Genomic DNA, 15,289 nt, shown 5'->3' with positions numbered 1-15,289 from the left:
GCGGTAGTTTTATGCTTCCAAAATGTTGATGTCTGGGAATTGTACAAGTCTGAATGTTTAACTTTGAACAAAACACAATCTAGAGGAAAAAAGAAGCTTGGCTGCAAATCGTGTATTTGTTTGAAGATGTAGCTAAATGCAGGAGTCTGGGGAATGTATTCATCATGGAATTTTCAAGAGCACTTTGACACTTTTGTTATAAGCTGGAATGAAATTTTCATAAGAAGGCTGACAGCTAAACCCTCCAAGTTACATTGTAAAATAGTGAGTGGACAAAAAAAAACCATTAGAGGGTTGTAATTAATATATCAGATTCGTCATGTGTAGCATTATTACTGGTGTCCCTTAGGGCTTAAAATTAGTGTCATTGATTGTCACATTACGTTATTGACAGTATCATGCTTCGCTTCCCCCAACAACGGTATCCAGCAAATCTTGCGCTTGAGATTGCTTACATCCTTCAAGTTATCTCGTCTTACACAAAAGAGATAATTAAACTGAAGATTTTATTCAATGAGTTTCAGAAGTGTCATAATTTACTGAATCACCTACGCCCGTCATTTTAACACCTATTGTATTTGTTTATATTTTAGCAATGCCTTATGTTTTACATCTTAAAATGTTTGTAACCCAAAATAAAAGTATCCTGTTCCCTTAAAGCTTAAATAACAGCATCATACTTGTGCTGTGTAATTTGGCCCCGTGTATCATATAAAATATCTAGCTGATCCTGCCTTGTCCCCCCCCCCCCCCGTAAACTAACTACGGTTTATCATGGCTACTGAGCCCTGACAATGTGGTCAGTTTACATGCCTCCATCATCCTCAGCTCTCCTGTGTCCTCTCTCCCCCTCCCTCCCTGCCTGTCAGCTTATGTCAGTGCCGCTCTGCTATTAAAAAAAAACTGATGATCACAAAATCCCCTGTGTTAAATAATGACATGTGCCCCACTGCATGTGTTTTATAGAAAATATGCAGATTTCTACCTTTTTTCAGAGTGCTTCACGGCACTCCCATGACTGCTCGCTGCTCTCCTCCCCTCCACCCGGCTGACGTCAGCAGAAGTTCTCGGCCCCTCTCGCTGTAGCTGTCAGACTGGGAGAGTTGAGTGGGGAGCAGTCACATGAGCGTCGGGAGGCGCTCTGAAATTAAGTAGAAATCTGCATATTTTTTTAAAAACACATGCAGTGGGGAACATGCCGTTATTTAACACAGAGGATTTTATATTCATAACAAAGTGGCTTTACAACCACTTTATGCAGCCAAGTGCAGTAACCCATAGCAACCAATTATCACTTTTATTGTTTATAATAATTTAATTAACCTATACTAACACAATTTTAATTTGTATTAGTAAATATTCCTAAAAAGATGGGTTATTATGAGCAGCAATATAATAGCTGCCTTGTGACATGTTCAAATATGTATTTTGCGAATGACCTGATTCTTTCTTTTTTTTTTTTTTTGTTCTTTGGATGCTGTTTTCAGTATGCCAGGAAACATCTTTGTGCAGTCATCATTGTCAGAGGAGCCTCTGGGAAGATTTAGTCTAATTATGGCCAGCTGACAGGCTGTGGGCATAAGGCCTTACTGTGGTAGTTAAACAAAAGCTTGATTCTTCTCTTTCCACTCTGCTACATACAACGAAAGCCTGCAGCAGTGTCACTTTATACATGTTATTAGTTACAATTCCTGTAATGTCTACCACTACTAATGGTGTCACATATAGCTAGTGTTATTAGAGATCTCTTGTAATTACCACTTTAACCACTTGCTTACTGGGCACCTAAACCCCCCTCCTGCCTAGACCAATTTTCATCTTTTAGTGCTGTCACTGTTTGAATGACAATTGCGCGGTCATACAACACTGTACCCAAATGAAATTTTTATTAATTTTTTTCCCACAAATAGAGCTTTCTTTTGGTGGTACTTGATCACCTCTGGGTTTTTTATTATTTGATTTAAAAAAATGAAATAGACCGATTAAAAAAAAATACAAAACCGTTTTATATTTTGTTAATACATTTTACAAACAGGTAATTTTTCTCCTTCATTGATGTATGCTGATGAGGCTGCACTGATGAGCACTGGTAGGCTGCACTGATGGGCACTAATAGGTGGCACTGATGGGCACTGATGAGGTGGCACTGGTTGGCACTGATAGGTGGCACTGGTGGGCACTGATGGGTGTCACTGAAGGGCATTGATAGGTGGCACTGAAGGGCACTGATAGCTGGCACTGATGGATGGCAGTGATGGGCACTGATTGTCACTGGTAGGTGACACTGATAGGCAGCACTGCTAGGTGGCACTGATGAGGCACTGATTGGAGCTGATCATGTGGTAAGGGGCCGGATTGGCCCCTTTCTCGGATCTGTGATTACTCGAGTCTCCTTGACTCAGGTGATCACAGCGCGTGCCGTGCACCCCCTTCAGGGGGGTATGGCCAGCTTTGAAGGGGGGATGTCAATAGACGTACTCCAGGCAAAGCAGATCCGTGCTGTAGCCATCATTCGGCTATAGCACGGATCTGGACAAGTTAATAATTGTAGCGTGTAGCGAAATGGTTATACAGTATTTTTTTTTTTTTTAAACAACATTTCCCATGTTGTAACACGTTTAGCCTAGGTTCACATTGGAGCGTTTTTTCAGATTATTGGCGGCAATGGCACGGTTCCAATTGGTGCGACACCGATTTTGCGATGCCGCACCGATTTGCAAAAGTAGTTCCTGCACTACTTTTGCCAATTTCAGGTGTTTCAATAGATATCTGTGTATGAAGCCACACAGATGTCTATCAAGTAACACCTGAAATTGCGCTGACCTTGCTACTTTCAAGTGAAGTAGCACAATTTCAAAGTAGCATCAGTGTGAACGAGGGCTTAGTGCTGATCTGTAGGCAAAAAGATTTCTGGACTGGACAGGGAAAGGAGAAGCAACAGGATCAGATTCAAACTCATTTCCATTTCTCTAAAATCTCTTCCCCTATCAGTTTCCTCATTGCCAGTACATAACCTGATTGACCCCTATGCTGCTTCTCTGTCTGAGCTCTATCGTGCAGTCTGATACCAGGTCAAGTTCAGGCACTTACACTGCATGCATTAAACACATTTTTAATATGTTAATGAATACAAAACTGTAATGTGTCTTTTATATCTGCCTAGAGCAGTGTTTCTCAACTTTCTTTTTTTTTAGCTAAGATATCCTTTATAATTCTTCACAATCTCAGAGCACCCCATCCTAAAATGGAAAAAAACAAAACCAATGGTTTTTACCTATCGCAGCAGCAGCATCCATACATATGGGCCACCCAACATTGGAGTTGATTTATTGCTCGACCTTTGCAAACTGCTACTGACAAGTATTCTAGTGTTTCTTGTACCTCAGGTTCTCCCCCTCTTTCTACTAACATAAACCCAGTACTGACAGGGAGGGGCAGGGGAACGACAAACAGAAATGCCGTGCAGTCAATCGACCACCTCCTTATCAACCGATTGTGTCATAGGTTGTAAGGATGCCAGTGACTGGCCCACACTGTGCTTAAGGTTGTAATACTACTCAATAAATAATGTGTGGCTTTGTGTAACAAAAAAGTAGGCTTAATCCACTTGGTGAACGCTCTTGTCATCCAGTCCAATGAGAAAAAATCTCTGGCAACACAGACAGACGTAAAACATGTTTTTTTTTCTTTTAACATTCAATAGGGAAATGCTAGACTCTCTTATCTTTTTATTGCTATCTGTTCTATTTTGCAGATTTTTCAAAACATTGTGCCCAAAAAGTGCCAAAGATAGCGGTAAAACCTAACAAGGGTTCTAACCTTCTCCCATTGCAAGGGATAACATAGGCTGATATCAAGAAAGAGTCCCCTATGCTAGTTGTATGTAAAGAACCTTGGAAAAAAATGTCTGTTTGCTTTCACAGGACCATTTTCTTTGTGCATTTGCCATTGTGTAGATCTCAGTACAGTATAGGCAGTCCCCCAGTTACGAATGGGCTAGGGACTGTAGGTTTGTTCTTACGTCGAATATGTTCGTAAGTCAGAACAGCATGCGCAGAACGGCAGGTCGTTTTCCGATGTTCCGTCAAATGTGCCCACTGTCGAAAATTTTCCATCGAATGTGTCCGCCGTCAAAAAGGTTCCGTCAAATGTGCCCGCCGTTGAAAAGGTTCAGTCGAATGTGCCCGCCGTCAAAAAGTGGCCGTGCAGCCTCCCGCTCGTAAGTAGGAGTCGTTCGCAAGTCGGATGTTCCTAACTCGGGGACTTCCTGTACTGTGTTTTTGTCTATTCCTGTATAGTCAGTCAGTAAAGTCATATTTTACATCACAGACTGCTAAGTAATCCACAGTTACAGTAAGCCAAATTCCTTCTAGCTGTTCTAGTGCGGGGATTTAATTTAATCAATTCGGCTGTTGTTACACCCATGCTTAAACTACCATCACCTTAAATAAACTTGACCTTCTTTTAGTTTGACACTTACACAAAATTATTCCAATTTCCATGAACCAATCTTGGATCCTGAGTTTGGAAAATAAAAATCTATTGCATACAACTTGGAAACTGTCAAATAAGATAGATTTCCAGGTAATTTAAGAAAGTACTGTATTCTTTATGTCAAGTTTCTGAGCTCTGTGAAGCAATAGGAGAAATGAAAACCACGTGTTTAAGTACATTTGCTATTGTTAAGGTCAGACATTGTGCATGTAAATGAGAACAATGTGTTGCGTTTGATTTCAACATTTCTCTTCGACAGCTTACAAGAAGACAATCATGTGTAATGAAGGTCCTAAACTCAGGGGGATTTATAGCTTCCAAAAACGATGATAAAATCCTTGGCCCTTTACCCAATGTTAAGCTCTTTTTTACTTTATCATTCTGTTATACAAAACAAACAGGGCACAGATGCTGTGGAAGACTGTCCAAGGCCTGTAAAAGTGTGTGTGTGTATATGTGTGTATATATATATATAGATATATATACACACACATATATGTAATTTATTTATTTATTTGTTTTGTTTTGGATCAGCCGATAGAAAGAAGCCAAATGCTTACGTGTTTCAGAAGTAGTCATCACTGTAAGTGGCCAGATCATTGCAGACTAGTCTGCCTACAGCCAATTCTTATCTCAAGAAGGTTTTATAGCGAAAGTACATGTCTAAAATGTAAAATATGTTTTCCATAGCACTATGGGTTTTCTAACGCCCATTAACAAGTTGATTATTTTCTTTTCAAACACAATGATTAAGTGAAACCTCAAATGGAATATGCAAAGCGAGGGATAGTCATCTCTCTGATTTGTTCATTGGTGTTTGTGCATTTCAGGTTGCACTATTTAGCTCTGTAAACAATGAGCTTTTTACTACACTAGATAGGGGGTATTGGAAAACATGTGAAAAGGCTGAGTATAAAGATAACAAACATTTATATGCATATATGCAGTATTTCATATTTATGTCAACAAAAAATGTATGTTTTAGCCTGAATCATAATTAAGAAAATGGGTATGTAGTTACTATATATTCCCATTAAAGTTTAACTCTAGATTTACAGGACTACTAATTACATGGAATATTAGATCACATTAATATACTAATTGAATAGCTATTTTTCTATGTAATTACATTTTATAGCAAGAGGCCATAACGTCATCTGGGTTGGGGAATTTAGTGGACTTAAAGGTCTTGATAGCAGATTGTGTTTTCAGAGGTTATTGGGAATTCAAGAGCAGTTTATAACATTTATGGAATACTCAGGAGGAGGAGGTCTGAAAAGAAATTGGCCACCGCAGTCTCACTAAACTGCTTCCCTCCTGGGCCTATGGTAAAATCAGTTGGGGGTGGGAGCTTTGGCGTTTGAGGGGAAATCACATGCCATCCACCTCGCATGAGATCCACGGGTCGTGCTGCAACAAGATCTGTCACCCTATTTGTCCATACCAGTACCATGTGATCACTAGGACCAATCACAGTAGATCACTTTTCAATTGTTCAGAAATGAATGTCTTCCATTCATGCCATTCATTATGTACTATTGTGATGATCTCTGTGATTGGTCACAGTGATCACATGGTACAGGCAGGGCCAATCATAGCCCATCTGTAACATGTGATTAGCTGTAACCAATCATAGTTAATCACAATACTTCACACTAAATTAATGGATTTCCTTCAGTAAAAATAGTAGGACAACTTCAAAAGCTCACCATGCCTCTTACTTAATACCATGGATTGTCTACTTTCCAAAAAGGGTAATTTAGAGGGTATTTGTACTGTCGTGCCATTTTCGGGCCTCAAGAAATTAGATAAGCCTTCAGTGCGTCAGGATTGATAGATTTTCATATATATATATATATATATATATATATATATATATATATATATATATATATATATATATATACACACACACACACACCATAGTTTGTGGACTAAATATACACTAATTTGGTTTATTTTCACCAATGAAATGTAGTGGTATACATTTTATTTTTCAAAACTTTTGGTCTTTTTTCATTTATTTAGCAAAAAATAAAAAAAACCCAGTGGTGATTAAATGCACCAAAATAAATCTAGAAAGAAAAAATTGTAAAGAAAAATGACGTGAGGGCCCCCCTCCAAACCATAACAGGCCCTTTCGGGTCTGGTATATGTTTTAAGGGGAGCCCCATGCTAAAAGTAAAAAAAAAATGGTGTAGGGGGTTCCCCCAAAATCCATACCAGACCCTTATTCAACCATGCAGCCTTGCAGGCCAGGAATGTGGGTGGGGGGGCAAGTGAGTTCCCCCTCCTGAACTATAACAGGGCCACATGCCCTCAACATAGAGGGGTGCTTTGGGGCAAGGGGGGCACTGCCCTCCTCCCCAAAGCACCTTGTCCCCATGTTGATGGGGGCAAGTGCCTCTTCCCCACAACCCTAGCCGGTGGTTGTGGAGGTCTGTGGGCAGGGGGCTTATCAGAATCTGGAAGCCCTCTTTAACAAGGGACGCTCCAGATCTTGCCACCCATGTGAATTAGTAGGGGTACATTGTACCCCTACTTAGTCACCAAAAAGGTATCAAAAAGAAATAAAAACACTGACCGTTTTTAACAGTTCCTTTATTTAAAAAAACAAAAAAACAAAATGTCGATTCATCATCCCTCACGACTCCCGCAACCACCGCTGACCCAAAAAGTGAAAAAAAAGGCTCGCCTGGTGGCCTCGCCCCTTAGCTTTTTAAGAACTGTCACACGGCTGAAAAGGCAGACAGCAGCAGCCTTCTGTACGAGCAAAGTTTTTTTTACAGTGGTGTCGGGCGGCGTGATTTGAAGATGGATCTACTCGGGGATATTTTATTTTTAATAAAAGAATTGTCAAAAAAAAATTTCCACGTTTTTGGGGTGAATAGGTGCGGCAAAATCTGGGGGGCTTCCAGATTTCGATAAACCCCCTGTCCGCAGACTCCCACAACCACCAGCCAAGGTTGTGGGGAAGTGGCCCTTGCCCCCATCAGCATAGAGACAAGTTGCTTTGGGGTGGGGAGGCAGTGCCCCCTGTGCCCCAAACCCCCTCCTCCATATTGAGGGCATGTGGCCTGGTATGGTTTAGGGAGGAGGCTTGGATCAGGATCTTGTATGAATTTCAGGGGTATCCCTTAAAAGCCATGCCAGAATCGAAAGGGCCTGGTATGGATTGGGGGGTTACCCCCATGCTGGTTTTGTGTTTTCAGATCGAATTTGTGTTCAAAATTGATTTCATTTGCGCTTCAGATGCATTCCCGTAGAAAGCAATACCCGGGAATCCTCATCTGAACCTAACCACAGTGCTCAAGAAATGCACAGGGCTCTTTTTAAATTTGCAGTGAATTCTCACTGCCGCTGCACCACACATGTGTGAACTGGCTCCATAGATTGTCGGCTTGATTCACATGTCATGTGAATCGTATGCGATTAATGCATCCAATTTGCATATATGTGAACGTAACCTTAAGCCGCGTACACACGGGCGGACTGTCTGGCCAACTAAGTCCGTCAGACAATCCGACGGACAGTCCGTCCTACTTTCGAATGAACAGACTTGACCACACACGATGAACAAACAGTCCGTTGAAAGCTTGCGCGATGACGTGTACAGCACGTACGACGGGACTAGAAATAGGACGTCCAATACACAGCAATGCAACCTTCCGCCGTGTAAATCCTTTCTGAGCATGCGCCATACTTAGTCCGTCCAACTAGCCTACTCACGAGCGGACTGGCCGCTGAAACCAAAGTTGGACGGACAATATTACGGAAATTCCAAAATACTTAGTCCGCCAGACTGCACGCAGAAAAAGTCCGCTGAAGCCCACACACGAGCGGACTGTCCGCTGAAATGTGTTTCGGCGGACTAAGTTGGACAGACAGTCCGCCCGTGTGTACGCGGCTTTAGACTTTCAGCTTTAGAACTAATATTATTTGTTTCTGTAAAACCGCTTAATATTATTTACACAGTATTTCAAAGGTTTCTAATATTGTCTCTGTTACTGGTAGAAATTGATATATGCTTTTGTGTCATGTAGACAGGACTATTACTTTGCATTATACTTTGCTATGATTGAGATAATTATTTGTATTTTTGTTATTGTTATTTTGTTACAGCACTGTAAACATTTTGTTTAGAAATATAACATTATTACTATCATCATACATGCACAGTCCATGGAGTTAATGGCGCACTCTACCTCAGCTGCTCATTGGACAATGAATTATCAGAGTTTATTAATTTCCTCCCTTTCTCTAGTACTAGACTGACAGCATTATTCAATGCAATAAAATCCTAACTGGCTCACTTTGTTGGCCCTACCTCTCCCAGTGTTCGTGCTTCTGTGCAAGTGATTTAAAGGAAAGACAGATTCAGCTACTTTCTGTATGTTAAAGAGGGATTCCACCAAAAAAAAAAATATTAAAAGCCAGCAGCTATAAATACTACAGCTGCTGACATTTAATAAATGGACACTCACCTGTCCCGGGTTCCAGCGATGCCGGCAGCCGAGGCCGATCGATCGCTCGGCTCTCGGCTGCTGTAGTCACCATTCTAGGTGAGGGAATCAGGAAGTGAAGCGAATCGGCTTCACTTCCCGGTTCCCTACTGCGCATGCGCGAGCCGCGCCGCGCAATAGGAAATCTCCGCGCTGTCACTGGGACCCGTGTGTGTCCCAGCAGACAGCGCGGCAGGCCAGGAAATGGCGTAGACTCCCACGGGAGTCTATGCCCGGAAGTGGGTGAAAATACCTGTCTTTGACAGGTATCTCCACCCCCCTCCCCCCTGAAAGGTGTCAATTGTGACACCGGAGGGGGGGAGGGATCCGATCAGCGGAGGTTCCACTTTAGGGTGGAATCCCGCTTTAACTGTATCTAAAAATACATCATATACATGTTATTTTATTATCCAGCTTGGAGTTTAGATTTAAATATATTACTATCCACAGTGCTATAAGGCGTGCATTCCTTTTTACAGTATATGTTAGAAATGATCAGTCCACAGTTTTACGCCTTTAAACAACAGACATTACAACTGACTAAGCAGTGACACAGAACTCCTTTCTTCAAGTACAAACAGGAGAAATTAAAAAAAGGAAGTTGTTTTTTTTTTTTTTTGCATAAGTTGGTCAACTGGGCAACTATCAGTTTTTTTTTTCATCAACTTAAGCCAAATCAGGCGACTTGTATTTAAAAATGAATGGTAATGCCAAGTGTTTTCTTTCAGATTTCTGTTGCAGATATTCAATTTAGTTATAGTTTTTAATTACACAGAAGTCTCTGTGACTTCCTTGCATGTTAATGTTTACAAGCTGTTCTCCCCCCATTGAATAAATGGCTTCTCACACACTGGGAGATCGTCATTCTTCCCACAGAGTATGTAATGTTCTGTACTGCAACATCAAATCTTTCTTTTTAATCTCTTCTAAGGTATATCTCTTATTTTGTCTATCTCCAGATTCGCTCTGTGTACCAGGATTTGATCCAAGTCTGAGCATGATGACTGGTATAACACCAATTAATCCCATGTTGGCTAGTATGGGCCTAATACCACCTCCACAGCTGCCGATTGTCAAAGAAATCATCCACTCTAAAAGCTGCACTCTCTTTCCTCCTAACCCCAGTAAGTATCATTATATATTGTATATAAATCCAATAAGCATTCACAGTGCAATAACCATTGATGATGAGGGTGAATAGATCGGTAACCCAACAGAATTTAACTTTCATGGTTGTAGTTTCCTGAACTTTAGGTACTGCTTACATTCTTGCTACATACACCTGAAGAGATGTACAGACTTATAAATGTCATTATGCATAGGCGTTCAGTCCAGTAAGGTACCTAGCGTCCTATTGATCCATGTGGCTCATGTGGGACCTTTAGGTAAAAGTGACCTGAAAGATAAGGCAGTACTGGTTCTGCTTTTATAATTCTTGTTGCAGAGCTACTTTGGTGCATAGGCAAAGTAGCATGTAATAATGAATATATACTGAAAACACTGTGGGCTTTTTGATTTACCTACACAGTCTGCAGGCTATATTTCTGTCTATACCACCTATACAGATTAAAGTAGTACGCAGACCATTAGTACGGGGGATAGAGGTTAAAGACTTTTGCTTCACCTTTTATAAATCATGTATCATTCATACTGAGCTATCACATTGCCCTTTAGACATTTTTTTTGTTAATAAATCTGCTGAATAAATTGTCTGCATGTTTCTGAGCTGTATAAACTATAGAAACTGAATATTTTACAATGTTTTAACCAAGTATCTTCAAAATTGTAACTTAATAAAGTTGATGTTTGTCATAAAACAGATAATGTGTAACTGTTGCTATAACGGCATCTCTGTACGTTCTGTGTACAGCCTCTGCTAGGTTGTGGGGAAGAGGACCTTGTCCCTCAAGAGTAGCCCCCTTCCAAGGTACCCTGCCAATGTTGACAGGTATTTGGCCTAGTATAGTTCAGGAAAAAGGGGGAGGGGTGACTGCAGGCTCACTGCTTTCCCTTTTTGCCCCACCTGGCTGCATGCTTGGTTATAGGTCTGGTTGGAATTTTGGGAAGAACCCCATGCTGATTTCTATTTTTATTTATTTGTCCCTTAAAAAGTAGGGGAAAATGGTATGGAATTTAAACCAGACCATTATCTAGGCATGCAGCCTGCTGTCCCCTATGCTGAACCACACCAGGCCACATGCCTTACAACATTGGGAGGGTACCTATTTATGTAGAATGGCCCCTTCTTGTTTTTTTGAGCATTTACTTTAACCACTTCCCATCCAGGCCAATACTGGCACTTCGCTCCTACATGTAAAAATCATAATTTTTTTCTAGAAAATGACTCAGAACCCCAAACATTATATGTTCTTTTAGCAGAGACCCTACTGAATAAAATGGTGTTTGTTGCAACTTTTTATATCACAGGGCATTTATGTCACAGCAATTTTTCAAATGCGTTTTTTTGGGGGAAAAAAGCAGTTTCATTAATTAAAAAAAAAAAAACTGTAGTTAGTCCAATTTTTTTGTATAATGTGAAAGATGATTTTACGCTGAGTAAATAGATACCTAACATGTCATGCTTTAAAATTGCGCACACTTGTGGAATGGCTCCAAACTTTGGTAATTAAAAATCTACATAGGCAACAATTTCTAATTCTTTACTGGTTTCCTGTTTAGAGTTACAGAGGAGGTCTTAGGCTAGAATTGTTGCTCTCGCTCTAACACGCAACGATACCTCACATGTGTGATTTAACCACCGTTTACATATGTGGACGCAACTTACATATGCGTTCGCTTCTGTGTGCGAGCACGCGGGGATGGCACACTTTATATTTTTTTATTATTCTTTATTTTTACACTTTCCTGTTACGCTTTCTTTGATCACTTTAATTCCTATTACAAGGAATCTAAACATCCCTTGTAATAGGAATAGTGTGTGACAAGTCCTCTTTATGGAGAGATCTGGGGTCTATAATTATCTCTCCCTTCAGACTGGAAAGACCAAGATCAAAAAAAAAAATTGTTTTGCCCTTTCCAGCCGAGTCCCTGGCATTGTTTACATCCACCGGCCTAGATGTGGCATTCTAACGTTGCGCCTGGACCTCCAAGGGTCATAGTGTTGACTGGGGACCATCTGATCAACACAAATCTCTATGGCTAACTTTCGGCTGTGAACGATTCATTCTCTGGCTCACCAATCGCATGGGCGAGGGCGGAGAAGCACTGGAGGGCGGCAGGAGGGAGGGGGGCCGTCCCCTCCCGCCACCTGTAAGAACGATCAAGCAGCTGAACTGCTGCTATGATTGTTCTTACAGTGCACAGAATTGCCAGCGTAAAAAAATTATATCTGGTTAATGCCTGTAGCTACAGGCATCATTCAGATATCGCCACTGAAAGTCCATGATGTCATATGATGTACTGCTGGTGTGAAGTGGTTAATAATAAGGAAGGATTCCTCCTAGTTCACAGGAACCCCTAAATATGTAATGTATTATGTCATTGTAAATATAGAAATATAAGAGGCATGTTCATTAATGCTACTTACCTAAAAATACCTTTTACACTGGAACCTTTTTTCATATTGTGTGGCAATCCGCTCGTTTTGGGAAGTCAGTGGTTGCTGATTTGAATGAGCTCTGTGACTGGTCTCTGCAGCTTGATCCACACATGGTGTTACTGGGCCTTATGGACGATATTGTAGCCTCTAGACATATGAAGTTATGCTTGTTTTTTGCACTTTACTAGGCACGTAGGGAGCTGCTACTTTGTTGGAAGCAGCCCAATCCACCCATACTCATTGGTTGGGTGTCTGCGGTAAATGCGATATTGCCATTGTACAAAACTTCTGAGAGTAGAAATTGTCCCAAGAAGTTTCACAAAGTGTGGTCCACCTGGATTGATGCTCATGATCCAGCTGAACCCAACGATGGGTAAACTCTTTTCTTTTTCTTGACGTTGGGACCTGAAAGTGATTTGAGTTCTTCTCCTTTTACTTTCTCCATCCCTTTCTCCTCCTCCTCTCAACTCCCTCCTTCGCCTCCTTCCCCTACTCCCCCCCCCCCCACCTTTTATGATCTTTCTCAGAGGGGTTGGGTGCTTTATAAATCTATGGAGAAGGACTTGAATGATTAGTCGACAAAGTCATTTCTTCTCAATGCCTTCTGGGAATGCTACTTATATTTAACCCTTATTTGTTATTTGTTGGATCTGGATTGTACAACCCTTTATATGTTCCTGTAAAAAATATATATCTTTACATTATCATTTAGGTCCAGTGAATGACTTCCCTGGCTCAAGTGCTGAATAAAGACACCCACAGGCATGAGATGCTCATCAAACTTTTGAGGACAATGTTAGTTACTTTAGACAAAATGCCCATGTCTAAATCCAACAGCACATGCTACCAGACACTTTGGCTGACCAGTCTTAGATAAAATAGTGGCCTTGTTGGATTTTTTTCATCCATTAGCTAACCTTCTTCTGCAATCATAGAAAAGATAGTGGTCTTGCTGACCATTTTTCAACCCCTAGCTATCTCCTCAAGCTAAGAAAAACAAAATTCAAATTTGTCTGGCAAGCCTATTTATTTCTGTTCTGTAGGCATACACATATACTTGGGGGTAATCAAAACATGCTTTCTGTCAAACAGATGTTAGAAAAAAATCTTCCTAGGGCCATATAATGCCTGGCCATTCAGATGCCATTTAATGTCCATGTTAAGCATAATACAGATCTTATGGTCTTAAGAGCTGTCATTATTCCTCAAGATACAAGAGTCACGTGAGGTTGCTGACAGTGAATGGATTCTTGCCACATCTTGTGCTTCATATTTACTGAAAGAAGGCAAAGAGATGCTGGAGTGTTTTTCTGAGCTCTCAGCATTTCCGTTTCAGATAACCGAATAGTTAACAAAGGCAAAAGGAGTTCCAGCTCCTAATTGATGCTAATAGACACTACTTACTTGCAACATAAAACATGTTCTCTTATGTTCTGCTTTTCCTTGTCTGTATTTATTTGCTATTTTATTACCCCATTGTTTACGTTTATTTTATGAATTGAGAGAATGCATATATAAATATTCTGGGTATGCCCATATGAGCCATTTATTAATAATGCTTTATTTCACTTTTTTCTATCTCCTATTCTATAAGAAGGTACATATATAAAAATGTGAGTGCAATGAATCCTGTCTTAAGAGCTTGGAATCTATTTTTTCCCTTGGGCAGAGTGAGATAAAATTATTTCACTCCTTCATTGTCTCTGTTCCTTTTCTCGCTCTCGCTGTATGATATGCAGTCCTGCCAGCTGACTCCATCCGTCACAGTCTGACTGATCCAAGATGGTCTTTCTTCAGACTGAACACCATGGCTCCAGTTTAATATTCATTGATGCAGTCTCTGCTTTTCTCAGGGTGATTTAAGCCCCACTCAAATGCATCAAGTTTAAGTATTCATGAACTATTGTAACCCTTTTATTTCCTTTCTGAAATGAGATAAAAGCAGTTCAAGATTTTTATTCAATTATGCATATTGACAGTATACACATTGTAGGTTCTGAAATCTACGTGAAAAAATATGACTTAGGTGTAGCCAGCAGAATAATAATATATATGATTACATGATGACTATTCCCTAAGATTGAATACTTATACCATGGGTCCATTTTAAGTTGTATATGTATAAACACGAAAGCCATACATTTTGTTTTGTAGGGTAACTGTTTATCATTTAGCCCACTTGACTAGCCATTAACGTTTAGGCTTATAAATTAAAATGCAAAAAGATCCAGAAAGTCGACAAAACAAACAAAGATTTCACCGCTCCAAGTCAAAACCACTGACAGGCTGCTAGCTCTCCAAATGGGGTTCCAGGTGCAGGCTGATTGCATAAGCCAAATGTGTAGAAACAGAACGAAACTCTGGATAGCCGCACTGCGGATTGTGTAAAAATTAGATGCCTTTATTTCTTCAAAATGCAAGTGCAAAACTTCATTGAACAAAACGTCACAGCAAAAAGGGAACAAAAAATGATTTTTGAATAAAATAGCTAACGCGTTTCACTCTACAAACAGCGCTTACTCATAGCTATGAGTAAGCGCTGGTTGTAGCGTGAAACGCGTTAGCTATTTTATTCAAAAATCCTTTTTTGTTCCCTTTTTGCTGTGACGTTTTGTTCAATGAAGTTTTGCACTTGCATTTTGAAGAAATAAAGGCATCTAGTTTTTACACAATCCGGAGTGCGGCTATCCAGAGTTTCGTTCTGTTTCTACACATTTGGCTTATAAATTAAAAT

The 15,289-nt window shown here is 40.3% G+C and overlaps 1 protein-coding gene across 11 annotated transcripts in view; it reads left to right on the top strand.

The window, feature by feature from the left end:
• ENOX1 (ecto-NOX disulfide-thiol exchanger 1) overlaps nucleotides 1-15,289 on the top strand; it is a 784,997-nt gene that overhangs the window by 589,190 nt on the left and 180,518 nt on the right. For all 11 annotated transcript variants that reach the window (XM_077483208.1, XM_077483202.1, XM_077483205.1 and 8 more), the window contains one exon: nucleotides 9,956-10,120. In XM_077483208.1, coding sequence (XP_077339334.1) covers nucleotides 9,956-10,120 — 165 coding nt within the window. The remainder of the gene's footprint in view (nucleotides 1-9,955; nucleotides 10,121-15,289) is intronic.

This window comes from Lithobates pipiens, unplaced genomic scaffold (genome assembly GCF_037356315.1).
Source record: "Lithobates pipiens isolate NorthernLeopardFrog02 unplaced genomic scaffold, aLitPip1_a1.2 Scaffold_16, whole genome shotgun sequence".
Taxonomy (NCBI): Eukaryota; Metazoa; Chordata; class Amphibia; order Anura; family Ranidae; genus Lithobates; species Lithobates pipiens.
Note: the sequence above shows the minus strand (reverse complement) of the source record. Positions and strands in the feature narration are given on the sequence as shown.